Here is a 26,820-nt window from a genome sequence, read left to right as displayed (position 1 = left end):
TTTATGGGCGGTGGTGATCTCTTACCATCAGAAGACCCACATGCTCGTTTGCCATCCAGTCGAATAAAAAAAAACATGTGCAATTTGCATTTAAAATTAACCACGAGCTTGACGGTGAAGGAAAATATATACCGTGAGGAAACCTGACAATCCTGCGAAGCAGCGAGCCCCGGCTTCGCGAGGTTAGTGCCTTTGATTAGAGACCTTTTTTAACCCTTAACGCAAAAAGGGTGTTATTTGTTTGACGCCAATGTATATCTGTGACAACGTAGCTCTCAAACGGATGGACGGATTTCAATGAGGTTTTTTTCACGTAAATGTGAGTTTTCTTGCGATGGTTCTTAGAGCTATATTTGATAAAAACCGGCCAAGAGCATGTCGGACACGCCCAAAATAGGGTTCCGTAGCCATTATGAAAAAATTAAGTAATATTTTTCTAAGGATTTCGTATTTTATACGGAATCTTCCAAGTTTAGGTATATTTTATAACTAAGGCTGCTATTTACTCATAAACTACTAATAATTCTCAAGCAAACTAGGCCGTTATAGTTTTTCCTTGAAAGTTTGATAAACTTACTTTATCCTGGTTTTTTTCAAATTCCACCCACCAGTTTAGATTTTAGAGGGGGGGGACGCTCGATTTTTATGACAATTTTCACTTTAAAATTGAATATTTCGCAAACAAATCACTGAATCGAAAAATCGTCTTAGCAACCCCCTAATTTAAAATACCTATCCAACGATACCCCACACTATAGGGTTGGATGAGAAAAAAAATCACCCCCACTTTACGTCTATGGGGGGAGTACCCAAAAAAAATTTTTTTTTTAATTTTTAATTGTACCGTTTTGTCGGCATAGTTTACTTATATATCCGTGCAAAATTACAGCTTTCTAGCATTGATAGTCCCTGAGAAAAGCCGCGGACGGACAGACAGACAGACATGGCGAAACTATAAGGGTTCCGTTTTTGCCATTTTGACTCCGGAACCCTAAAAATTGAGGTTTTGCATTTTTCCATGTTGGTTGGGTTATTTGAAAATTGTGCTAGTAAAGATAAGTATATTATAATAATGAGAGCCAAGATATACCTACAGGCCAGTTTCCTCGACGACTGCAGCCAGCATGAATCGGGCGGATCTCGTGGTTGCCAGTTCGTCTGCGTACACGCCCATCTCCGTTCTGTCGAAGCTGCTTGAAAGGGACAAAAATATATTCGAACCGCGTCACACAGCGTGTATTTTTACATGCTTTTCTTTAGCTTGCCCTGTTTATTTATTTGTTTGTGTCAAATTTTGGAAGCTAAATTTGACCTACTTCAAGTGATCCGATTGACTTGAAATTTGGCATACTTATGTAAATCTGGTGACAATACAATAATTTGGTGGTGAAATCCTGGTAGACCAGCCAGGATTGTCTCCGCAGAACGGAACTCCTCAACGGTTAATGGCATCGACTTGAAATTTGCTACGGAGATATAGCTTGGACGACAATGCAAGTACAGTCAACAAAAAAGCTTGCATTAAAAATGCAATTTTTAACAAAAAAATTATGGTAACAACCACATTTAAAAGTAGTTAGTAAGGCTCCTAATAAATACATTTCGTATACTTACTCTTATGTTTTATTGAAAAAAAAAACCGACTATATTTACTTCCTTATAAAATTATTTACTAATTGTATATGCAGTTAACACGACTCCATAAAATTCCTATGAGAATTTCGAGTTTTGGAGTGTAAAGTGGTTTTTTAACCCTTAATAAGGCCCCATTATTGGAGGATACTACCGCAGAATCAAAAGCAGCTATTGAATACATACCTGGCAAAGGATATTTTTAAAAGTAGTAGTATTTCCAAAAATTACAATGAATATTCTAACTTATTACTAAAACAATAGGTTGGATGAGGGCTATCGCGTATGAATTCGCCGCTAAAGGCGCTAGTGTAGCGTGAGGTCTCCGAAATGTCAAATCTCATAGTTTTTGGGTGAGCTATGCGGGTTTATTTATAATTAGAATAATTTTGTGAATATTTTGCAATATCTCAAATTAATTATGGCAAATATGTATTCCGGGGCAATGAATGTCTGTGTTTTGATACAGTTTTTTCTTTCGGAAACTTTTGTCCTCCCTTTTTTTCCGAACAAACGGGACTACGCAACACTGTGGTTGCTCGATATTTTTATGGTACGGTTTTAAATATGATTTTAATCTAAACTTTGTTTTCACGCCCGTTATAACAGACTTTGAAAGCCATACTTAAAAACCTCACGCAACAGTGCGCCATCTAGTGAGACAAAAAACGATAGCCCTCATTTCCAAATCAATGCATGTGGTCGCCAAATCGCCTCTACCTTATTAAGGGTTAAACTATTTCTATTTATTTGTTACGATTTTAGAGTACAAATAAAGGCTTTTTATCTAACTTATGCTTTTAATAATTTCCGAGCGAGTGAGCGCGACTCAGCGGGCTCTAGAGCGTTATCAAAGCGCAGAAAAGTTCTATGACAGAATATTGTTGGAACTTTCTCTGCAGGTTAAATAAAATGATAAATTAATGTCGCTTCACTGCTCGGTGTTGAGAATGTTTTATTGCTTCGTCTAGAGCAGCGTTACCCAAACTTTATAAAAAAATAGGGAATATGCTGGTAACTTGTATTGTATTACTGAAACGTAGTTTAATAAAATATATCCCGCGCTTTAATTGTCTTAGTTGCCGTCAATTCGACAACGGACGACCGGACCGCGATGACAATTTTATTTTTAATCCCCGACGCAAAAAGAGGGGTGTTATAAGTTTGTCCGCTATGTGTTTCTGTCGGTCTGTCTGTGGGACCTTAGCTCTTAAACAGGTGGACCGATTTGAATGCGGTTTTTTAAGCAAAGCTTTCTAGCGATGGCTCTTAGACACGTTTCATCAAAATCGGTTCAGCTCTTTTTGAGATATTGATCTTTGAAGTGACAAAGTCGGGGGTTTTCCAACTTTATAGTCAAAATACCATATACGGGACTTATCACGCTATTTTTACACGAGTAATATTTACCTCGACGTTTCGGCAACGTTACAGTTGCCGTGGTCACGAGTAGACTCAAAGAAAATAGCGTAAAAATAGCGTGATAAGTCCCGTTTTTGGTATTTTGACTATGAGTGAGAATCACGAAAGTTTAAAACGTTTCCAACTTTATGTTGGTTAGGTTATAAAAACTGGATCCGTGAAGAAACTAATTGACCTCTTGGCTAGGGAAGAGTGGCGGCGGAAAAGGGAGCCCTTTGCCCAGAAGTAGGACACATTGTCCAGTTAGTGGACGGATCCGTGTAAAATCTCGAATGTATGGGAATTCCCCTGAATATTTTATCATTTCCCGGAAACTCAATTCAACTACTGGATCTTATAATATACATGTGCGAAGCTGCGGGTTAGCACTAGTGGATTTTTTTTACCCAACTCCCTAATTAGATGGGAAATGAGTTGCTATGGTGCCAAAAACACACAAACTGAATGGGTTAACTCAGCGGTCAAAACGCTCAAACATTCACCCTGTTGTTGTTCTGTCATAATGACACATAAAGAAAGAAAGAAGACGTTTATTCACGTTCACCTTTGTGTCTTTACACACGAATACAACAAAATAAAAAAAAACAATAACACTAAACAGCAAACCCAAAAAAAAAACAAAAATGAAAATACACGATCTTGTGTGGGGGGGGGGGGACACAAGTGAAACGGTCGCTGACTCAGCATTATGCTATATATATATGCGACATATGTAACTTATTCATATGTGAATAAAATTAAGGAATAAAAATAGATTTTATACTTACTTGTCGTCCTCCTCGTCCTCGTTGCTGCCAGAGGCGGAGGCAGTATTCGTCGGCTTCTCATCCTGCAGCCGCTGCGTCTGCGCAACGTTCTCGATCACCACCGCAGCGGTGCCGCTCGACGCCGCCGACGCTATGCCCGACGTCGTCGTCTTCGCGGAGCGCTGTTTCTTAGCGCGCTGGCGGATCGCCTGCGTCAATAAAAGCTCAAAGTCAAAGCATCCTTCAGGCGCTTACAGCCACCAAATGTCTGAAAGGGACTGCTGCATAGTGAAATAAATATCGCCCGCCAGGAAGTATGCTTCCTGGCGGTGAAAGATTGATCATTGTTATCTCGTAACTATGTGTAGTACATTTTTTTGAATTAGCGTACAATTTAGTACATTGTTCGTAAATTTTTTGATGTGATTTTGAAATATACACCATGTCACCGCTAGGAAGTATGACACAACTAAGGGTCTACGCTGGCTGGTGCGGTATTGAAATAGTTATTTATGCAACTGTATCGTAATAGGGGTCCTTAGAACACGAGCGTGGTTTCATGAAACGAGGCGTAGCCGAGTTTAATAGGGTCACATGAGTGTTTTAAGGTCTAAACCGATGAAAAATGTGTTCGAGGCACCCATCTACCAAATCCTAATTACGTACAGTTGCATACAATATTTTATCTACATCCATGTATTAAATCCTGTATGTCTGCTCCACGAGCTGCGCCCGCGACGACCTGCTGCTGCTCGTGCGCCCCCCCCCCCGTATGGAGAATTGTACAGCGCCTCTACAAATAATTTACGCCGTCGCTATCGAGTACGGTCACTGTAAACTCATGGTAGTGGTACAGATCATCTAACCTATCTCATTGGAGTCTATATCTACGTATTTTTTCAAGACATAAAAGTAACGACTCGGGGTGTCAAACTATAGAAATTACCTAACGATATATTTAAACAAATAATGATTGGTTTTTTGTTTTTTTTTTATTTCAACTCCAAATTTGTTACTTTTACGGGTATCCCGTGAAACCATATCGAAAATACAAACTGAGACATGGATGCACAGAAAAACCAGCGGTGGTGTAGGGGTTATAGCACGCGGCACGGATTGCTGAGGACCTGGGTTCGATTCCCAGCGCTGGTCTCTTTTATTGGTTTTTCTGTGCATCCATGTCTCAGTTTGTATTGTCGTTAAACAAATAATAAATGCTTACATATTACTCAATATTTATCTACTTATGCTTACTTCTTACTAATTATTATCAACGCGAAAGTTTGTATGGATGGATGTTTGGACGTTTGTTACTCTTTCACGCAAAAACTACTGTACGGATTTGCATGAAATTTGGCATAAAGGTAAACCCTGAATATAGGTATAGGTATGCTACTTTTTACCGCGAAATAACGTATGGTTCCAGTGGGATCAAACAAGTTTTAAACGAGGTACATACTAATTCTGCGCGAGCGGCAAAAGCTAGTTATAAATATTGATAGCTACCATTCAATTTTATACTACGTTAGTTAAGTCTAAAGTGAAACGTTCGAGTATTAAATGTTAAAGGACGCTAAAGATTTAACAAGTCTTTTGTCATTTGATCTTCGGTTTTAAAGTTTGCGATGAGTTTGCCTGGAAGTAGATACGTTTGATGTTGTTAGTTGTTAGGACTCTTAATAGAAACTTTGTTCATCTTTCACGGGAAAAATATAGCCAGTGCTCTGTCACTTCGTTTCCTATAGTAGTGTGTATTGCTCGGTATAATAATAAATAATAATATTCATTTATTTCAAGTAACATGACTCATAGAAAATACAAAAAGAAAAGAGAAAAAAAATACACATCATAGAAACAAAATTGATTAATAAATAAATTACATTGTCACATTATATTACAAAAAATAATAATTAAAAAACACTAAATTAATTGAAATTATTATCATGTCCACAATAATAATTTTAGATATATTTTTGCTAGATACACCAACATTATACATAATTTCCCAACTATCATCATCATCATCTTGCTCGCTAAACCTGCCGTGAAGCAGCACTGCTTGCACTGTTGTGTTTCGGCGTGGAGAGTAAGACAGCCGGTGAAATTACTGGCACTTGAGGTATCCCATCTTAGACCTCTAGGTTGGCAACGCATTTGCAATCCCCTTGGTGTTGCAGGTGTCTATGGGCGGTGGTAATCTCTCACCATCAGGAGACCCACTTGCTCGTTTGCCATCCAGTCCAATAAAAAAAAAACATCATCCAAGTCTGTATACGTCCCACTGCTGGGCACAGGCCCTCCTATCAGAATGAGAGGGCCTGGGCCGTAGTTCCCACGCGGGCCCAGTGCGGATTGAGAACTTCATACACACTACAGAACTGCTTCGCAGATGTGTGCAGGTTTGCTCGCGATGTTTTCCTTCAACGTAAAGCTGGTGGAAAATTTCGAAAAACTCAGAGGTGCGAGCCGGGGTTTGAACACGATCCTCTGCTTGAGAGGCGGTAGATCAAACCACGATACTCAACGCCGTATTTAGATTCCAAAAAAGTAACCAAAGATGGCCGAACGTCACTGTCACTAGTGTCATTGTGATTGTGACGTTCCAGATGTAACCAACCCAGGCACATTAATAAAAAAATAGTCTTATAATATTTTGCTTTTATTTAGACCTTAAATGGGTACGCCAGAAGCAACAGGGAACAAAAACTCAAGGACGAAATTTACCACGAGTATAGAAAGCATTCGATCAATCCAAACGTCAGGCCATACTACGAAGTGCAAAATTCGAACTTCGTAACTTGCCTTCCCGCTGACGCTTGTACTCCATTTATTTTAATATTTGAAACTTAGCGGTAAAATTTGCACACTTTTTTTAAATGAGACAACGGAACTATTTAAAATTGTGAGATTTTCTATAGTAAAAACAATAAATAACGGTAATAAATGTACATGTAGGTATTTTTAGTCCATTTGTGTTCGAAATATCGAGAAAAGGTGTTACAATTTGACCGTTAATTCAAACCTTAAATTAAACGGAGAATAAGTTATTTAATACGAGAATCAGAGGGACAATACGATACGAACTTCGATTTTCGAATTTCGTGGTAGCCCCCCAGGTGCCGAATGAAGTGACAATTGGAGATGTCATGGTGGCCCTGTGGCCGCCATGTTTACCATAGTTTTCCATACGTGATTTGTTGTCAATATTTTTATGTGCATATCAAAAATATTTTTAATAGTACCTACGAGTATATACGCAAATTAGAAAGTAAAGAAAGAAAGAAAGAAAGGTTTATTTTGGCTCCATAAGTACCACCTAAAACTAAGACTAGAGCTAGCACTAAAACTATGTTACTTGGTGACACGGCAGGACACCAAAAAGGGTCTCCACTCAGCATGTGTTGCCGCACATTCTGTTCAGTAACGCTGGTTTTCTGCGGAGCCCAAACGTTAAATAAACATGTATGTATGAGCCAGTTCCTTCGCCCCAGTCAGACGGAGAAAAAAAAAAAAAAAAAAAACCATAGACAAGGGAGAAGTGACGTGGCTCAGTGTAAAAGATAATAATACAAATACTGCTGTCGTGGCAATAAATAATTTTTAAATATTATTAAATTATGAGATTAATAGTATCCAAATGTTGTTTAAACCTAAAGACAAGTGTTACCACTGTAATATAAACTTTACTTCTACAAAACAGTTTAATATAATTCAGTTTAATATTTACATTAAAGCATTAAAGTATTTATTTATGCATAGTCGCATTTAATTTTAGCTTTACAATTATATATAAATAAATTACTTATGGACATTATTTAGAAAAGTTAAAACTTACCGATGCAAAACTTTCTCATTTTATTGGCAACACATGAGTAGTTTTTTTGGAATCCATCTATATACGGCGTTGAGTATAGGCTACCACGGCTTTTTTTCAACAACAAAATATATCATAATATCAAAAAAAGATCAAAAATTATGTCATTTTAAATTATTCCATCTTATTTATTTATAAGTAAGTATACAAATTTATTTTCTATGTTATACATTATGTATGTATATAAAATAAACAAATACTCGTATATTGTACGTCCGCAATAGGCAGATTGTTGGTAATCATTAATTACAATGTACCATCAGCCAAATAAGTGGTCTATCAATTTTTAAACAAGTTCCTATCAAATGAAAATGTCGCTAAAGACGAAATATATCCAGTTGACACACAAGTCTATTGGCATTATTGTTTTATGACATGCAAACGATTGTCAACTTTAGGGTGGAAGATAAATATAAATAATAAATAAATAATAATAAATAAATATTATTATGATTATAAGCACACTAATAATAATAGGCTAATAATAACAATAGCCTAACACAGCGTAACGATCGCTCCCTCTTCTAACCCAAGTGAAGCTGCGGGCGAAACCAAGAATAGCAATGAAGACGAACCACCTCCTCTATTTAGTATAGTTGAAGTTAACGTGGGAATAATGGCTGATGACGGTTTTCATCTCACGTAACCACAAATGCATGTCTTGCTGACGCGCCAATTCTGTTTGATAAGCGATTAGGCCAGCGCAATTTAGGTCTTCTACCTATGGTGATAAGGTGGTCTAGCTTTCATGAGCCAAAAGGGGTATGGAAGTGTCGGTTAATACGTGCCTAGAAACACAACAGTGGCGCAGTTGTGATAATAAGCAGTAGCGCAATGAGAGTTTCTTTATAGGCGAAATGGCGGCTAGATGGCGTTGGTATCGGGAGCTCCGTTTGACTTTACAGTCTTGCTGGCTCATTTGGTTAGTCAACCAATCACAAACGTGACGCTCAAAGTTGTTATACAGACCTCGCGAGTCTGTCACGGAAACCCTTGCGAGTCTTTTGTTTGAAGACGTTGTCGTAGAAACAGTTGTAAAGTTTAGAAGTTAGAGAGTTGATAAGTCAAAAAAACACTATTTGATAACTCAAATAGTGTTTTTTTGGGGACGAATCGCCTTAAGGGCCAGGTATAGTAGATCCTTACTTTTGTTTAATTGTTTATAGTTTAATTAAATTGTATCTAAAGTGCTTTGTAGGTGACTAGCGAACGGGTGCAATTTTGTAGATAACCCTCCTTTAGACAGTAGGGTAAAAAGGTCTCCATGCCGGTAGCCCGTAGTTTGCACGAGCAAAATTTTCAAAAAAGCCGGACAAGTGCGAGTTGGACTCGCGCACGAAGGGTTCCGTACCATTATCTATACAACATTAGACATTAGGTCTGACTTTAGTCGGCATTTCTATCAACTTTTAAAATGTAAAAAAGTAGTTTATAGTGACATAACTACAATAGTTGCACTTATGGTACCGCGAAGTTTTTTGTAGATATTGATACATGTATTCTTTAATATCGTAGAATATTTTTTTTGTTTATAGTTTCCGCAGCGCATGCGATGAAAGACATTTTATGGCTATTTTTTACACCTTGGGTTACATTATTGAAGTTTTCATACTGATCCCTAATTTTTTCTGGTAATAAATAGCCTAGTGGTTTGACCTATCGCCTCTCAAACAGAAGGTCGTGGGTTCAAACCCCGGCTCGCACCTCTGAGTTTTTCGAAATTCATGTGCGGAATTACATTTGAAATTTACCACGAGCTTTGCGGTGAAGGAAAACATCGTGAGGAAACCTGCACTAACCTGCGAAGAAATTCAATGGTGCGTGTGAAGTTCCCAATCCGCACTTGGCCCGCGTGGGAACTATGGCTCAAGCCCTCTTGTTCTGAGAGGAGGCCTGTGCCCAGCAGTGGGACGTATATAGGCTGGGATGATGATGATGATGAATAAATATAGCCTATGGCACTTTGGAATAATGTAGCATTCTAATGCTTAAAAAAATGTTGAAATCGATCCAGTAGTTTTTGAGTTTATTCGTAACAAACATCCAAAAATTCAAATCTTTCCTCTTTATAATATTAGTATAGATATAGAAGTATAGATATAGATGGGGGCGTGAAGTCGGGGAACACCAATTATGGACGAATGGGAAGGGAAGACCCAGATAGTGACTCTCAATAGCTAAGAACCCGGCCGCACATCCCCAACTCCCTGGAGCTTATCGGGAAGATGATTGGAGGAGTTTCGTATCTACCCAGAGTCTTACTATAGCCATTTGCTGGAAAGTTTGGAGAGGAACATACATTCTTCCGTTAACGGGCTATCCGAGGTTTTTATCGATTTTTGACAAATTTTGAATCGTATCTCCTACTTTTGCACTACAGATAGAATTATAAGTTATATATATCTATCGCTATCGGTTCTCCAATCTTTTATCTCCATTTTTGTCTACCGGATTTTGAAAAAAAAAGAAACTAAATTTTGTAGGATTTTTTTAACCATTGTCTGAAAAAACATTTATTTCGTATCTCTATTGACGTGAAAGATCTAACATATACGAAATCTACATATTTGGGTTCGTCTTCGACGTGTCTAAAAACTGGTCGAGGGTTTTTATTTGACACTAATTAACACAAAAGTTATGGCCAGAAAACCAGTTTTTTGGCCTAAACTTGCTCAACTTTGATTCCAATATATTGCTTAAAGCCGTTGTTGTTAATATAACACACGCGATTCATTGCTGTTTTTACGTATTTATTAAATAAAAAAACAATTTATTTACAAAGAACGACACACGCCGTGTTTGAGTGTCGGAGGCAAGAGGGCATGCGAGAGTAGTGTTGCTACTTAATGAGGGCTATCGTTTTTTGTCTCGCTAGATGGCGCACTGTTTCGTGAGGTTTTTAAGTATGGCTTTCAAATTCTATTATTACGGGCGTAAAAACAAAGTTTAGATTAAAATCATATTTAATACACATTAAAACCGTACCATAAAAATATCGAGCATGTCACAGTGTTGCATAGTCCCCGTTTTGTTCGGAAAAAAGGGAGGACAAAGGTCTCCGAAAGACAAAACTGTCTCAAAACACAGACATTCATTCATTGCAAAATATCTAGCTTCTAGTGGCGAATTCATACGCGATAGCCCTCATTAAGACAGCTCTAACATAGGGTCAGTCTTTTTTTTGTTGACCCCCTTTGCTTTCCTTCTTGACCGACTCTAGCCGTTTTAATTACAATCCTTTATATTAAGCTCATGTGTGTAAATAAAGTAGCGCTACTACAACCAGCTATCCTGCGATGCTCACATGACGAGGGAGCCCGTCCGGTTCAGGTGCGAGAGGCAGGTTAATGTTTGAGGTATTAAATTGGAGCTCGGAAGTCGAGCGGAAAAATACTTAACGTATTACAGTATATTGAGATGGAATATTCATATCTAAAGTGTTCGAGCGTTGGTTTTGCGCTATTAAAGAACGACGGAAACAAGAGGTTCTAAAATTAACTGAAATAAAGAAGAAAGAAAGAAAGAAAATGTATTTATTTGGTCACATTAAGACATACCAAAAACAAACAAAGCAAAAGCGGAAAGAGCATAATGGACACAAAAAGGGAATCTGGCTCAGCACGATGTCACAAATTGCTTCGCAACGCTGATATTCTGCCAGAACCTTAACCATGAGGGTTACTAAATCTAAACTTAACCTAAAAAACTTATCAACAATGCGGGACAGAAAGGGATCTGAATATAGAATTTAAACATATTTAAAATAAGTTTAAAACCGGTGACAATCAATTGACAGAAACACAACTAAGGATTATTAACTTAGGATTCATTTTGGTTCCATCAGTACCACTGCCTTCTAATCTCATCATCATGTCAGCCGAAAGACGCCCACTGCTGGACATAGGCCTCCCCCAAGGCTCTCCACTCAGGCCGATCTTGTGCTTTCCTCATCCACCGTGATCCTGCGATCTTAACTAGGTAGCCGCTCCATCTTGTTGGAGGTCTACCGACAGCTCGTCTCCGCGGACGCCATTCGAGAACCTTCCGACCCCATCGGCCATCAGTCCTGCGAGTAATGTGCCCCGCCCATTGCCACTTCATTTTCACAATTCTTCGGGCTATGTCGGTAACCTTAGTTCTACTGCGGATATCATCATTTCTAATTCTATTCCGCAGAGAAACATGCATAGCCCTCTCTGAGTGGCCTAATAATAAGACTGAAAGTAACAATATAAATACGGAGTAAAAGGAATTTATTTCACGTTTATAAGCGACTCTATCTCCGTAACTTTAATTATCAGACACTTCCAATTTTAGTATTTCCCCAATTTTAGTGTCGACGCCATTTAGAAGTACCCAAAGTGTACCCTAGATGTACCCTGTCACTCCCGAGAGTTCGGACGATTCATATTGTTGAAAACCGTCCAGCCACTTAGGCTACCGAGAAGATCAACGAAATACACAAACATACATAAGTATGAAGGTTAGATACCTACATACCTACTAACAAATATTCATACATGCGCTCGAAAAACACAACCCACCTTCGTTCTGGTAGTAATAAGAGTGGTCCTAACATCAATTGCAAAAAATCTGTAGTTACTCGTAGTTTGTGGTTTAAGCATTTTCTAGTGTACTGGCCTATACGACAGATCAACAAGTAAACTTATGCTTAACATAATTTAAAGTCCCGTGGAACACCCTCCCCCCACCCCTTCGGGCTAAAGCATAATCAACATCACCAAATGTCAACCCCAACCTTATAAAATCTAGATGTTTAGTAGATATTCAGTCGATAAAGCTCTTTGTGTAAACATTATTTAAATAGGATACAACCTCGAACCTATTGAACCGGGCTATAATTTAGGTGAGATTTAGTGCGTAGATAGTTCATTCTCAGGATTAACATAAAGGTGACTTTCAGACGGTAAATAATTTCCATTCTCCATGGAACTGAAACAAATGAGTTCTATACTTACTCTTTATTTAACTTTATTATAACTGCGGCAGTTGGTGTTTTGTTTCTCTTTCTCGCTAAAACAACTTAACCAGGATTAAATTTGCGTGAGCGTATGGCACGATACGAAAATTGGATTTGATCCTCCTAAAACAAGCGCCGCATCGGAAAAGCATTACTTTTGAAGATATTTTCTATTTTACAAGCTTTTATTCAGTTTCACCTGTCCCTGTCCCGTTGTCTGTCTGTCTGTAATCAAATCTTGCAAGTTGAATTCGACTAACTTCCAGTAGTTGGATGGATTGACTTTAAATTTGGTATACTTATGTAAATTAGTAGTCCGGCCAGGATCGTCTCCACAGGACTAAACTCTTAAACGGTTAATGGCATCGACTTGAAATTTGGTTTGCAAATATAGTTCGGATGACAATACAAGTAAAGTTAACAAAAAGTACAGTCAGCAAAAAAAACCTTGTACTAAAAATGAAATTTTTAACAAAAACTTATTTTAATTGAACTTATATAACAATAGGTACGTGATAAAATGTTTCGCTTCTCCCATTTCAGACTGTGTAAAATATTGTGACAGCTTGCCCTGTTTTCAAATACTCGTTGCAAATATTTTTCCCGATCGAAGGAAATTTCACTTTATCAAACAGCAGAAACATTTTTCCGGAACTGATTGTACAGCATATAATTTGGAGTGTAGTAAAATATTCTGCGGTGTAAATTGTATCTCAAATTGTTACTTTTTATACTGAATAGGTAATACTTACGTATTTATGTATTTAGTATTTCAAGTCAATCCAGCAATTAGAGGTGGGTTTTTGACTTCCAAGGTTTGATCCATACTAACACGGCTACATAATAATATACACGGGTACATAGTAATTAATATTATGTAAGAACTTACGCGTGGATTAGGCGCGTTTAAATATCGCAAGGTTCTATAATAGTGAGCTATAAGAAAAGAAATAAAATACATTACAACACAAGAAACAACAATATTATTAAGTCCTCGCGCTCGAAGGACATTAGCAAAAAACTGCAAAAAATCACGTTTGTTGTATGGGAGTCCCCTTAAATATTTATTATATTCTGTTTTTAGTAAGTATTTGTTGTCATAGCGGCCACAGTTATACATAATCGATGAAAATTTCAACTGTCTAACTATCACGGTTCATAAGATACAGCCTGGCAACAGACGGACGGAGGGACGTACGGACAGCGAAGTCTTAGTACCTAATAGGGTTTCCGTTTTTAGGGTTCCGTAGCCAAAATGGCAAAAACGGAACCCTTATAGTTTCGCCATGTCTGTCTGTCTGTCTGTCTGTCTGTCTGGCTGTCTGTCTGTCTGTCTGTCCGTCCGCGGCTTTGCTCAGGTACTATCAGTGCTAAAAAGCTGTAATTTTGCACGAATATAATATGTCAACTACGCCGACAAAATAGTACATTCCAAAATTGTAAAAAAAAATTTTTTAGCATACTTCCCATAGACGTAATGCGGGGGTGATTTTTTTTTCTCATCCAATCCTGTAGTGTGGGTATCGTTGGATAGGTCTCTAAAAACCATTAGGGAGTTGCAAAGACGATTTTTCGATTCAGTGATTAGTTTGCAAATAATTCAACTTTAAAGTGCAAATTTTAATTAAAATCGAGCGTCCCCCCCATCTAAAATCTAAACCGGTGGGTGGAAAAATTTGAAAATTCAGGATGGTAGTAAGTATATCAGACTTACAAGAAAAACTATAACGGTTAAGTTTTCTTGAGAATTATTAGTAGTTTAAGGGTAAATAGCCGCCTAATAAAATATACCTATAATAACCTAAACTTGGAATATTCCGTACAAAATACGAAATCCTTAGAAAAATATTACTTATTTTTTTCGTAATGGCTACGGAACCCTATTTCGGGCGTGTCCGACACGCTCTTGGCCGGTTTTTTACCCTTTGGCTACGGAGCCCTAAACAAGACAACACGAAGGATAAAGAAGGAAACTTAAGAAGAAGGCTTACTTTGAATATGTTGTAATACAGGAACATCATGATGACACAGGGCAGGTAGAAAGAACCCAATGACGAGTAGATGACGTAGTCAGTGTTGTTGAAGAGACACTGGTCGGGGCGGCGGTCGGGGGAGTAGTTGAGGCCCAGGACTACGGGGCAGCCGATGCCGCTAGAGACGAGCCAGGCCAGGCAGATCATGCTCCACACGCGGGCATTGCTTTTGTGCTTCGCGTACTTGATTGGCTGTGTAACTGCTATGTATCTGCGGAAAAAGAAATTGAAGCTTCTCTTCATATCGATGGTACTCTTCGTCATTTTTTTTTATTTCGAGCCTAAACTTCACTTCCTTTAAATCGATGGTGCATTTACACATTTTCTTTATCATTTTACAAACGTTTATTTAACCTCGTAAGTAGTTCTCGTAGTTTGTTTGCTTGCTTCAAATCTAGCAATTTTAATCCACTTCCAGTGGTCGGATTGAGTTGAAATTTGGTATTCATATGGAACACATGGCAACTGCAGTCAACAAAACCGGTGAGCATGTTGGGTCATGCTCAGTGTAGGGCTCCGACCTTGCCTTAACTTAACTTTAGAAATATTTTTTTTACAAAAACTTAAAAACGGCTCGACTGATTAAATTGATAATATTTTTCCTAGAAAGTGTTTATTAAGCTTAACTTCCGTGAGTTTTTTCATATTTTGCGGTAAACCCTTATTCATTTTCGAATGCTTATCCAACGATACCCCACAATAAAGGGTGGAAGTGAAAAAAAAATCATCCCCAGTTTACGAGTATGGGAGGTAACCAAATTTTTTATTTTATTTACCACTGTCGGCGTGACTGATATGTCTATTCATGCCAAATTACAGCTTTCTAATACTAACGGTCTCTGAGCTGCGGCGCGGACAGACAGAGACAGACAGACAGACAGACATGGCGAAACTGTAAGTATTCCTAGTTGACTACGGAACCCTAAAATGTACAGCCAGCAAAAAACTCGTGCTAAAAGTTAAGCTTTTAATAAAAACTTATTTATTATAGTAGAATGTTTGCTCAACGAAATATAAGCTTTTTAAATGAAACAGTTTTCGGGTGACCCCGCCCAAGATTTAAACCCGCGTGTCTTGGCTATACGCGCCGAGTATGCTACCAATTACACTACGCCCCTAACCTAACCCATCCGAAAAGATTAATCGTTTGAGGAAGAATAAGACTACGCTGAAATAGGAGCTCCGCCGAGCGGTGTTCCGCCAATTCGCGCACAGATTGATAAAGTCTCTTACAAAATCGAAAAATTTTGTTCAGTAAAAATTCGTATCTTTAATAAGTAATACATGTAGGTATTAGGAAAATAAATAAAATAATGAAAGTATTTTCAATGCCGCTTAAAAATAGCGACTCTTCCTGGAAAATACCCTGCCACGGTAAAAATTGCTCAATAAAAACCATATAAACATTCCGAGCGTAGAAATCTCGGGTCAGCAAGAAAATAAAAATCCTTCGGAAATGGTCCGTTTTCCAAGTGAATGTTTATCGCTAGTGCTATGCATTTCAGCATTTTAGAGTCTAGTAATATTTTCTATTAGGTAAGTACTTTGCATATGCATGAGAATGAGAATCAGTGGAGCCAAAGAGCAGTGTTGAATTTTTTTCCCTAAAAATATATTGATTTTCCAACCCCCCGACGCTAAAAGAGGGGTTTCATAAGTTTGATGCTAATATTTGTCTGCCTATCCGTCTGTGTATGGCAACGTAGCTCTCAAACGGATGGACCGATTTCGATTAATTTTTTAGAGTGAAAGCGAGTTTCTTTGCAGTGTTGCTTAGCTATGTATTACATAATTACCGCATTAAAATCGGTTTAGCCATTTCAATACAAAACAATGACTCTTAATTGTACAATACAAATAGTAAGCAATACAGAAAACAGGTACATATAGAGAAAAATACAAGGTAAGCAATAGGCGGCTTAGCGGCTTAGAACGATCTCTTCCAGGCAGGCCATTTTTGAGATAGCTACCTACTGAATTTTGTAATGATTGTCGTGGGGGGGGGGATTGAACTTTTCTAAGTTGGTCAGATTTTACAATAATATACCTCCAATGCAGTGGCCGATGTGCCCCCATAACTAAGCGGGGAGACTGTTCCGACAGCTTGAATTTAAGGCTCAATTTTTACGCAGATCCAATAATTTACAGACTTTATTAACTTCGACTTGTTACTAGTGGTTAAACATATGGCTTCTCAAGCAGTGTCGTGCATTCGATTACATTTGAAACTAACCATGAGCTTTACGGCGAGGGAAAACATTGTGAAGAAACCTGCACGCATATGCGAGGTACCGCTCAAGCTCTCTCATTCACTCACTCTCTCCCCAGCAGTGGGACGTATATAGGCCGAAATAATAATGATGATGATGATTCGTTCCTAAGAAAATGGGACTTGACTGTGTCCCCCCCCTCCCCACTTCTCTTAACAGGCAACTATGTCAGTCTATTGTATAAAAGAAAATCATAAGCAAAGTCAAATGTTTGCAGAAAATAATACTCATCAATAGTTTAAACATTATTTTGTTTAACATTCAAAACAATTGAACTTTATATAAAGTGCCTCCCAGACGATACTAATCACCTTTTGCATACAAATGTGTATCGTCTGAAGCACCCTTATCGAATCAATACGCGAGGTCAACGTCCAAGTGCTTGACACTATGGCCCAATAGATGGCACCCTGCTGTCACTTCTATTGCTAATGACATAGAGTTAAATACAGTGACGAACACTCGTGACGAACGTTTGGAATCCTTTCATTTCGCCATTTTTCTTTTTACAAATGGTTCGTTTCGCAAATGTTTCATTTGGCCAAATGCTTTTTACTCTGAAACAGTAAATTTCTCAGGATTTTTATAAAACTAACCTAACCTAACCTCATATAGTTAATATTCTACGCAATGTCTTGAAGTAAATTAGCGTTCCAGAGTACATTTACTTTTAATAATAGGATTTCACCTGTTCCATAGCGTAATAATAATATAGTTAGCGTACTCTTTTGTATCGGTCCTAACGTTAGATTGTGCAAACCTAATAAAGCTTGAAAAGAATAAAGGACGAAACACAAAATCGCCATATGATATTATAAGTCATAACATATTTTTCGGTGAAACCATTGTCGCGACGAAATTTTACGATCCTGTAATGTACAGATTGATTTAGGTTAGGTTTATTTTTAGACAGTCCTGTAAAGTTATCAATTTCTGAGAAAAAAATATTAAATCGAATGACTACATTTTGTCTATTATTTTTTTAAACTCTATGCAATTTAACAGGTAACCCAGCGAGCACTAAGCTCCTGTTTAACCACAGATTGATAAATTATATTATGTGAAAGTTAACTATAATGCCATCTCTGTTTGCCGCGTCCAAAAAAATAGAGACGGCATCACATTTACCTGTTGCATAAAATGTATCAGTGAGTGATGAAAGAGGCTCTTGGGCTGTGCTTAGAGTCATGCTGGTGAGCATCAGCCCCTATGCTACGAAGTGCAAAATTAGAACTACGTATCTTGCTGTCCCGCTGACGCTAATATTATTTAATGCGAGAGGGAGAGGGACGGTACGATACGAAGTAGCCCCCTAGCTACGTGTTATTCTAAAATGCTTGTAGGGCAATCATACGTATAGTACGTCAGAGTTACTCTAAAAAATCCCAAAGGTTGGACTGTTTGGGAAATTAACGTTGTGGTACACAGTCCTGCCCTACACTGGGTAGTGTCCCTTAGACGGCGGAGTTTCCTCACTGGTTATTATTACGCTTGCTGTGTCTGTTATGGCTCCTGAAGACTGTTTCAATTTGTTCTCTTTCGCTGTTTGCGGCTATCAAAATAAATAATGCATGTGGATTCTAACTTCAGTGTACCTAAGTAGATTTAACAGTATTAGCGGATTACTTTTTATGGTGCCGTAGTTGAAATGGAAAAAATTAAACCCTTTACATACACCATGTCCTTCTGTCTACCTGCCTGTCGGTTTAGCCCAGATACTTTTAGTACTAGGAAGCAGGGCTCGGATACCGGTTAAATTTTCAAACCGTTATTATGTACTTGGCGCAAAACCTTTTCATTTTGGTTTCGTTCGCGAAACCGTTATTTTTAAACCGGTTTTTAAAGGAGCATTTCCATAAAGTTCTTGTCAGATTAACCGGTTTATTTACCGGATAAACGTCGCCGCCCGCCGCCGGCCGGCCAGCTTTCACTCGTCGAATAAACCGGTTTATTTAGATTATAGTTAAGTTCTTAAAAACGTTCGCGTTCTTATGAAAGTTCGGAGTTAAACCGAAATAAACCGGTATTTACCGCTATTTTATAAACCGGTTCCGAGCCTTGCGGCCGGCCAGCTTTCACTCGTCGAAGAAACCGGTTTATTTAGGTTATAGTTAAGTTTTGAACATGAAACTACCGTGAGACTCACTCATATTAAATATAATGACCCGTGTTGCAGCAGCCGCTGAGTCGCGTTGCTCCGAAGACGAAGGGCTACGGATTAGCCCGAAACATGTCGAGCTAAACTCGATCTAAGACGTGAGTTATCCGGGTTGTTATATTTAATACAGTTAAGTTCTTAAAAACGTTCGCGTTCTTATGAAAGTTCGGAGTTAAACCGAAATAAACCGGTATTTACCGCTATTTTAAAAAACCGGTTCCGAACCTTGCTAGGAAGCTATAATTTGGCATAGGTAAACGCTCATTTTAGTATTTAGATTAAACTGATATTAAATATGTTGGCCAGGATAACTCACGTCTTAAATCTAGTTTAGCTCGACATGTTTCGGGCTAATCCGTAGCCACGGATTAGCCTAAACTCGATTTAAGACGTGAGTTATCCGGGTCAATATATTTAATATGAGTGAGTCTCACGGTAGATTAAACTGGCTTAAAGTTTGAAATGCGTTAGCATTTTGTGATGTTTCTCTATCGTTTGGCCAAATTTTATACGACTTAATTCGTTTTCCACAATTTTAATTTGTAATAATGTAATGAACTAAAATATTTTTTCTTTGCTCACCCGCGACCTTATGATAGCTAAGCTTATGCAAAATATGCGTGTTCATGCAGTTCCTCCACCTCCACACTGTAAGAACACACACAAATCACACAAACCCATCTATCACCACCACCACACTACACTGACGCGTTTCGAACTCAAACGCGTTTCGAAACGCGTCAGTGTAGTGTGGTGGTGGTGATAGATGGGTTTGTGTGATTTGTGTGTGTTCTTACAGTGTGGAGGTGGAGGAACTGCATGAACACGCATATTTTGCATAAGCTTAGCTATCATAAGGTCGCGGGTGAGCAAGGAAATTATTTTAGTTCATTGATATGGACCTCCGCAAAGTAACGCCTGATTCAATAAATTATGTAATAATGTAATGTATTTCTGAAAAAGCATTTCCTTTCGAAGTGATACTAAACTAACCTAACCTACTGCATTCTTTAGGATGTCATTAAAAAAATCCTGAATACAGCACGCCTCTATATATTTTATGGTAATCGTTGGTATGGCAAGTAAAATTATGACAAATGGAGATTATGGGAAATGAAGTGGTTCGACACTGCTTTCGGCACAAAGGGGCTTACTTATATGTATGTATGTATGTAAACTCTTTATTGTACAAAAGAAAATTAACAAAACATTACTGACAAACTTTAAGATACTTGTACAAAGGCGGACTTATCCCTTTAAGGGATCTCTACCAGTCAACCTTTGAGTGGATGAGAGGAGAGGACTTATGGCATATCCTCGTGTTTTTCTATGAATTATGGAAACAGCCTCACCTGTCAACAGATATGGCGACTAGATTGAATATGCTAGAGGTGGAGCAGGTGACGTCCATGGCGATGTAGCAGTCGCAGACCAGCGCCGGCAAGCCCCAAGCTCCGTTGAACTGGAAGAGACACAAGCCATTAGTCCCCCGCTTGCTGGACCATCATCTTCATCATCACCATCATCACCGTCATCATCATTATCATAATCAACATCATCACCATCATTATTAGCACCAGCACCACGTTATCATCATCATCACCACCATCATCATCATTTTCTGCGGGGCACCAAAACCATAAAACAAAGACGAATCTAAATCTAGAACGCTCTACAATACAATAAAATTTGAAAATGTTCATCAGGTACGTGTACCTAGTACCTTTTGAACTTTTCCGTATACTGAAGGGGTCGTAAAAGATTTGGGGCTTTCGCAAAGTCTTTGGTTTATTAGCATAGGATTTCCAAGTTTAGTACCAAAAAGCTATTTTGTTACAATTTAGTTACAATATCCATAGTAAAGAACTGAATCGGGAAGCAGTAAGAAAGTAGCTACATATTTATGCACTGTCTAGGTCTAGGTAGGTACATTTTAACACTAAAATAACCTAACCGACAAAAAGTTGGAAAACCCCCGACATTGTCGCTTCAAAGTTCAATATCTCAAAAACGGCTGAACCGATTTTGTTAAGACATGTCTAAGAACCATCGCTAGAAACCCGCTTTCAAATAAAGAAAACGCATTCAAATCGGTTCACCCCTTTAAGACGGTGCCACAGACTGACACACAGATACACATAGCGGTCAAACTTATAACACTGATATACATCTTGTAGTTTTCGAGTAAAATGCCTGTGACATACGGACGGACGGAAAGACAGACAGACAGACAGACTTGACGAATAAGGGTTCCGTTTTGCCATTTTGGCTCCGGAACCCTAAAAATCTCCTGTTCCAACGCTTTGTGCAAGTCTAAGACAAAACATCGCATTTTCCGCCCCAAAAAATCCAAACACCGCCGTTTCTTTTAATATCGCCATCACACTCCATTTCCCTATCGATATTTATGTTTCGTACCTTCTCTGCCATAACTAAGGTAGCAATCCAATCGAAGTATTCGGTAGCCATAACTCCGTGCAGAGACCCCACTGCGGAAATAACTCATTGGGAATGAATGCGCTTTCAGTGGGCTGTTTTGAGATAGCTGTTCTTGATGTCTTTGGGGAGACTGCGCGGGAGTAAGCGTCCCAGTATAAGCGGGGAGAATGAACGTGCGTTGTTTTTGCTGCAGGGAATACATGAGTGAGATAGAAAAAGGTGATTATTTCAAAAGTTGGAATCCCACTATTATAATAAATGCGAAAGTTTGTTAGTATGTTCGTTTGTTTGTTACCTCATCACGTCTAAACCACTGGACCGACTTAGATGAAATTCGGTATATAGATAGTTGGAGTCCTGGGGAAGGACATAGAATAGTTTTTATGCCAAAAATTACATATTTTCAACGAAATAGCGATGAACTAATTCTACGCGGACACGGAGTCGCGCGCGGGAAATAGCTATTAATAATAATATTACTGTAGTGTTACGAACACATCTCATACTACGAAAAAACTTTAAAGAAATAAAAAATAAATTTCACTGTTTTTTTATTAGTGATCACTGTTACGAATCGTTATCCTATAATTATCTAAATTGATTAGTTTGATCCTGAGGCGCGATATTGTGTAACGCATTCGAAAAAAACGTTATCACCTTTTCTTTCCGTCTCACAGTATATGATGAGGGTAGGAAGAGATGGTGAGTGTGATAGTGAGCGCCCACACGTTAGTATACGACCTCTTGGTGTGCTAGGTTGATTCCAGGGTAGGCAGTTGGCAGTTTGCGCCGCGGCAGTACGCCAGCAGCACTAGCGCTCCCTACAGAATGCATGCAGGGCCTACTCCGAAATTTGAAAATCGAAATTCGTATCGTATCATCCCTTTCACTCTCGTATTAGTAGTATAAGTGTCAAAGGGACCGAACGACACGAACTTCGACTTTGAAAAAAAAAAAAATTAAAATGAAAAGATTTATTCGGGACACTACACAATTAAAAAAGAGAAAAAAAAATGTATACTTATATATATGCGCCCGAAATGGTCCCGCCTCAGCATAAAATGCGGACTCCTTTAGTGGGGCCAGCGCTGGTCTTCCGGCGAGACCATTTCCATATTTCGGAGTAGCTTCGCTGGTTATGTCTTTAAGAGCCAATACTACTTTGTTAAGTTTCTGGCCAGATTCTTCTCAACTGAGGCTTTTCCGAACCGGTAGTAGATTTTTTTGATATTCATAAGTGCTTGATAAGGCCTTTTGACTTTGACTCACATTCGCACTTTATTTGTTTCTCCGGCTGCCACTGGCGCCCACTCAGCGGCGTCTTTAGCCCATGTAGCGCCCGTGTGCAATTATTACTTTAGCGCCATCTAGGAAGCGCGCGGTCAAAATGGAATAGGTACAAAGTGCCGCGGCCGGCGCCCCTAAGACCACTGCGCCCGTGTGCAACGCACACCCTGCACTATAGGTAAAGACGCCCCTGCGCCCACTCCATATAATGGCGCCTGTTTCGCTCGTCAATACCACACATTGTCGCCTGAACACCTGCACCGGAACGAATGTGACACGGCTTTTGCAGAATTCTGTACATTTTTACGCTTGCCAAGCTACGACAACCTTTCACAAGCGCAAGCGTGTAAACGTTTAAAGTTTCAAGAAAAAGCCCGACTACTTTCAGCCAGGATCATCTCCGCGTGGCGGGACTTTTCAACGGTTACATTGAGTTGAAACTTAAAGTACGATTAAGATTTATTCACATTTATTTGTCGTGTTGTGTCGTGATGCATCAGAACGGAATCGGTTTCATACATTTTATAGGGTTGCATTTATCTGATGCAGTAGTGTCGCATCACAAGCGTAGAGAGAGAGAGAGAGAGAGAGAGAGAGAGAGAGAATGCGGCTTTATGTACCTACCTAGTTTAGACGACAATGCAAAAAAAATCTTTCTTCTTTCAAATAAAGTCAGTAAAGAACTTTGAATAAAAATGAAAGGTATTATCTACAATTAATGTTGATTCAACGCTAATTCGGACCCGGTTTCTTAAGTTCCAGTCTCAATTAATTAATAGTCCAGCTTAATGAGAGACGCGAACAAAATGGGGCTTCAAGCTCCGAGAACAAAGCGCGGTCTCGGCGTTCTCCGAAAAAGTTTGATATATCACCACAAAAAACATACCTAGTAAAAATAATAAACTTCATCGTTACTAGGAAAATGCTTGAAGGAATAATGGTAGGCAAGTTTTTGTTATTTCTCTGAAAAGCTACGGCGGCGTTGTATTGTGCCCATGTATATCTTTTATTTAAGTCTAACTTATGAAATATACCTACTTAGAAAATTTCGTATAAAATAAAATAAAAATTAACAACCTAGATAATGTATAAAATAAGGTATGCGAGGATTTTTTTCGTAACGGCTACGGAACCCTGTCCAGGGTGTGTTCGATACGCTCTTGGCCGGTTTTTGTTTTAAAATAAAAATGACTTACATCACAAGCACATTTTTAACGCAGCAGATTCGCTATTTGAAGTAAGAGATCGCCAATACGAATCGGATTTATTTCTAAACATGATATTAAAACATAAAATATGTGTAAACTTCATTTATTTGCATCTTGCAAACAAATAATTCCTACTTATTTTAATACACTTTATCACAAATTAAAACTGAATCACGAAAGTAACAATATATCATCCCAGTAGAAACGTCACAAAAAAGCGCTTGGAATTTCAAAATTAATTCACTAACAAACTAGAATCTCAGCTTTCAAAATGGAACTCATTCTTCGAAGTAATAACTAGCAATTAGTTTACAAATTAATTTCTACTTCGTTTATTTAATAGAATCGCCGGCATCGCCGCTGGAAGAAATGTTGGACTGTGAGATTATAATTTTTCTGAATATGGATGAGTGGTTGTGATAGGTCATTAAAGAAATATTACTGTTTTATTTTATACATGAGTTATTAACGCGGATATGTGTTTAAGACGTTGGTTTTGGCAAAGATAATATTAGATTTGATTTTATTATGTTGGTCAGCTTATATAATATCAAACTAATCAATCATCAATCACAATAACAAATCATTAGTCATCAATCATTAGTCAAACTAAATTTTGCCCAACACTGCTACGGAACCCTATTTTGGGCGTATCCGACACGCGCTTGGCCGGTTTTTTTATAAGTAATCGCATTGAACGCAGACTGTGCCAAATCATTCAGAAAAATCGAAAAAACCGGCCAAGAGCGTGTCGGATACGCCCAAAATAAGGATTTTACGAAAAAAAATAGTAATATTTTTCTAAGGATTTCGTATTTTATACGCAATCTGCCAAGTTTAGGTAAATTTTATACAGGCAGTTAGTTACTTTTAAACTACTAATAATTTTCAAGCAAACTTAACCGTTATAGTTTTCCATGTAAGTTTGATATATGTACTTACTATCATCCTGATTTTTTTCAAATTTTTCCACCCACCGGTTTAGATTTAAGAGGGGAGGGGGGACGCTCGATTTTAATGAAAATTTGCACTTTAAAGTTGAATATTTTGGAAACCAATCACTGAATCAAAAAATCTTCTACGATGCTAACGATACACCACACTATAGGGTTGGATGAGAAAAGAAAAATCACCCTCACTTTACGTCTATGGGAGGTACCTTAAATTTTTTTTTTAATTTTTTTATTGTACTATTTTGACGGCATAGTTTACATATATATCCGTGCAAAATTACAGCTTTCTAGCATTTATAGTCCCTGAGCAAAGCCGCGGACGGACAGACAGACACACATGGCGAAACTACAAGGGTTCCGTTTTTGCCATTTTGGCTCCGGAACCCTAAAAAGGGCGTAACGGACACAATGTTTTTTCTACCTATATAATTTTTTGACATTTTTTTATTGACGATATTTTTTATGAATAATAATCAATTTTAAGAAATCTGTAATATTCCAATTGAATACGACGTGTAAAAGATGGTCATATTAAAAAGAAGTAGTAAATTGTACAAGCTGTTATTTATTAATACACTGAAAACTCACTCTCCAATAGTATTTTTTATTTTAAGTTAGTTCATATTAACGTAAGTATTATAACAATAATTAAAGTGTCCAATCCATCTCGTCCAACCGCCCTCTGAATCTCAAACTACAGGCATGAGCCCAAAATGGCCGAAGATTGTGTTACGGGCACTTACCAGTCTTCCGTTAACCACATAATGCGAAATTCACTATAGAATTGGTTCTTGGAAGATACTCGGTATGGCTTAAAGAGATTAACTTGATAATAATTACGATGGAATACGTATGATTTCATTTGCTATACTTAGTTGCGTTTCCATGAGAGATGTGCGAGGTAGCTGACCGGTGTGAGGATATGTAGCGAGGTTGTGGAACGTTGCGACTATTTCCACTAAAGGTGTGCGAGGTAGCTGAGCGGTGCGAGGATTTGGAACGTTGCGACTGTTTCCACTAAAGGTGTGCGAGGTAGCTGAGCGGCGCGAGGATGTGGAACGTTGTGACTGTTTCCACTAAAGGTGTGCGAGGTAGCTGAGCGGTGCGAGGATGTGGAACGTTGTGACTGTTTCCACTAAAGGTGTGCGAGGTAGCTAAGCGGTGCGAGGATTTGGAACGTTGTGACTGTTTCCACTAAAGGTTTGAGAGATAGCTGAGCGGTGCGAGGATGTGGAACGTTGTGACTGTTTCCACTAAAGATGTGCGAGGTAGCTGAGCGGCGCGAGGATGTCGAACGTGGTTGACTGTTTCCACTAAAGATGTGCGAGGTAGCTGAGCGGTGCGAGGATGTGGAACGTTGTGACTGTTTCCACTAAAGATGTGCGAGGTAGCTGAGCGGTGCGAGGATGTGGAACGTTGTGACTGTTTCCACTAAAGGTGTGCGAGGTAGCTGAGCGGCGCGAAGATGCGTAGCGAGGATGTGTGTAGCGGGCTCTATTTAAATACCTAAGCGAGCTGGATGCGGTGCGGCTGGAGCGGAGCGCGCACGTCACGTGCCGCTAGTAGTAACTGAATACTTTGCAACACATCCCTCGCAACAAATTTCTCGCATACATCCTTTCCTTGTTTTATATATACAAAGACCTCGCTCCGCTGAGCTGCTTCCACTGGAGTTGCGCTACGAGGCTATTAGTACGAGTTAATGAAGCGTTCCCATGAACCAGTAAATAGGTTCATGAAAAACACATTCCTCTGGTGGAAACGCAGCCTTATGTTTTAAAATATTTAAGCACAGATTAAAAAATATTATTATACTG

General features: G+C 38.6%; 1 protein-coding gene across 3 annotated transcripts in view; it reads right to left on the bottom strand.

Annotated features, from left to right (window-relative positions):
* LOC141429480 (dopamine D2-like receptor) overlaps positions 1–26,820 on the bottom strand; it is a 211,972-nt gene that overhangs the window by 7,256 nt on the left and 177,896 nt on the right. For 2 of the 3 annotated variants that reach the window (XM_074089790.1, XM_074089789.1), the window contains exons 4-7: positions 20,469–20,578; positions 14,647–14,899; positions 3,822–4,009; positions 1,095–1,193 (exon numbers count right to left, since the gene is read on the bottom strand). In XM_074089790.1, the coding sequence (XP_073945891.1) occupies positions 1,095–1,193; positions 3,822–4,009; positions 14,647–14,899; positions 20,469–20,578 (650 nt within the window). The remainder of the gene's footprint in view (positions 1–1,094; positions 1,194–3,821; positions 4,010–14,646; positions 14,900–20,468; positions 20,579–26,820) is intronic. The other variant, XM_074089791.1, reaches the window with a different exon arrangement.

The sequence above is a fragment of the Choristoneura fumiferana genome, chromosome 7 (assembly GCF_025370935.1).
Source record: "Choristoneura fumiferana chromosome 7, NRCan_CFum_1, whole genome shotgun sequence".
Lineage (NCBI taxonomy): Eukaryota > Metazoa > Arthropoda > Insecta > Lepidoptera > Tortricidae > Choristoneura > Choristoneura fumiferana.
This window is presented reverse-complemented; position numbering and strand designations above follow the sequence as displayed.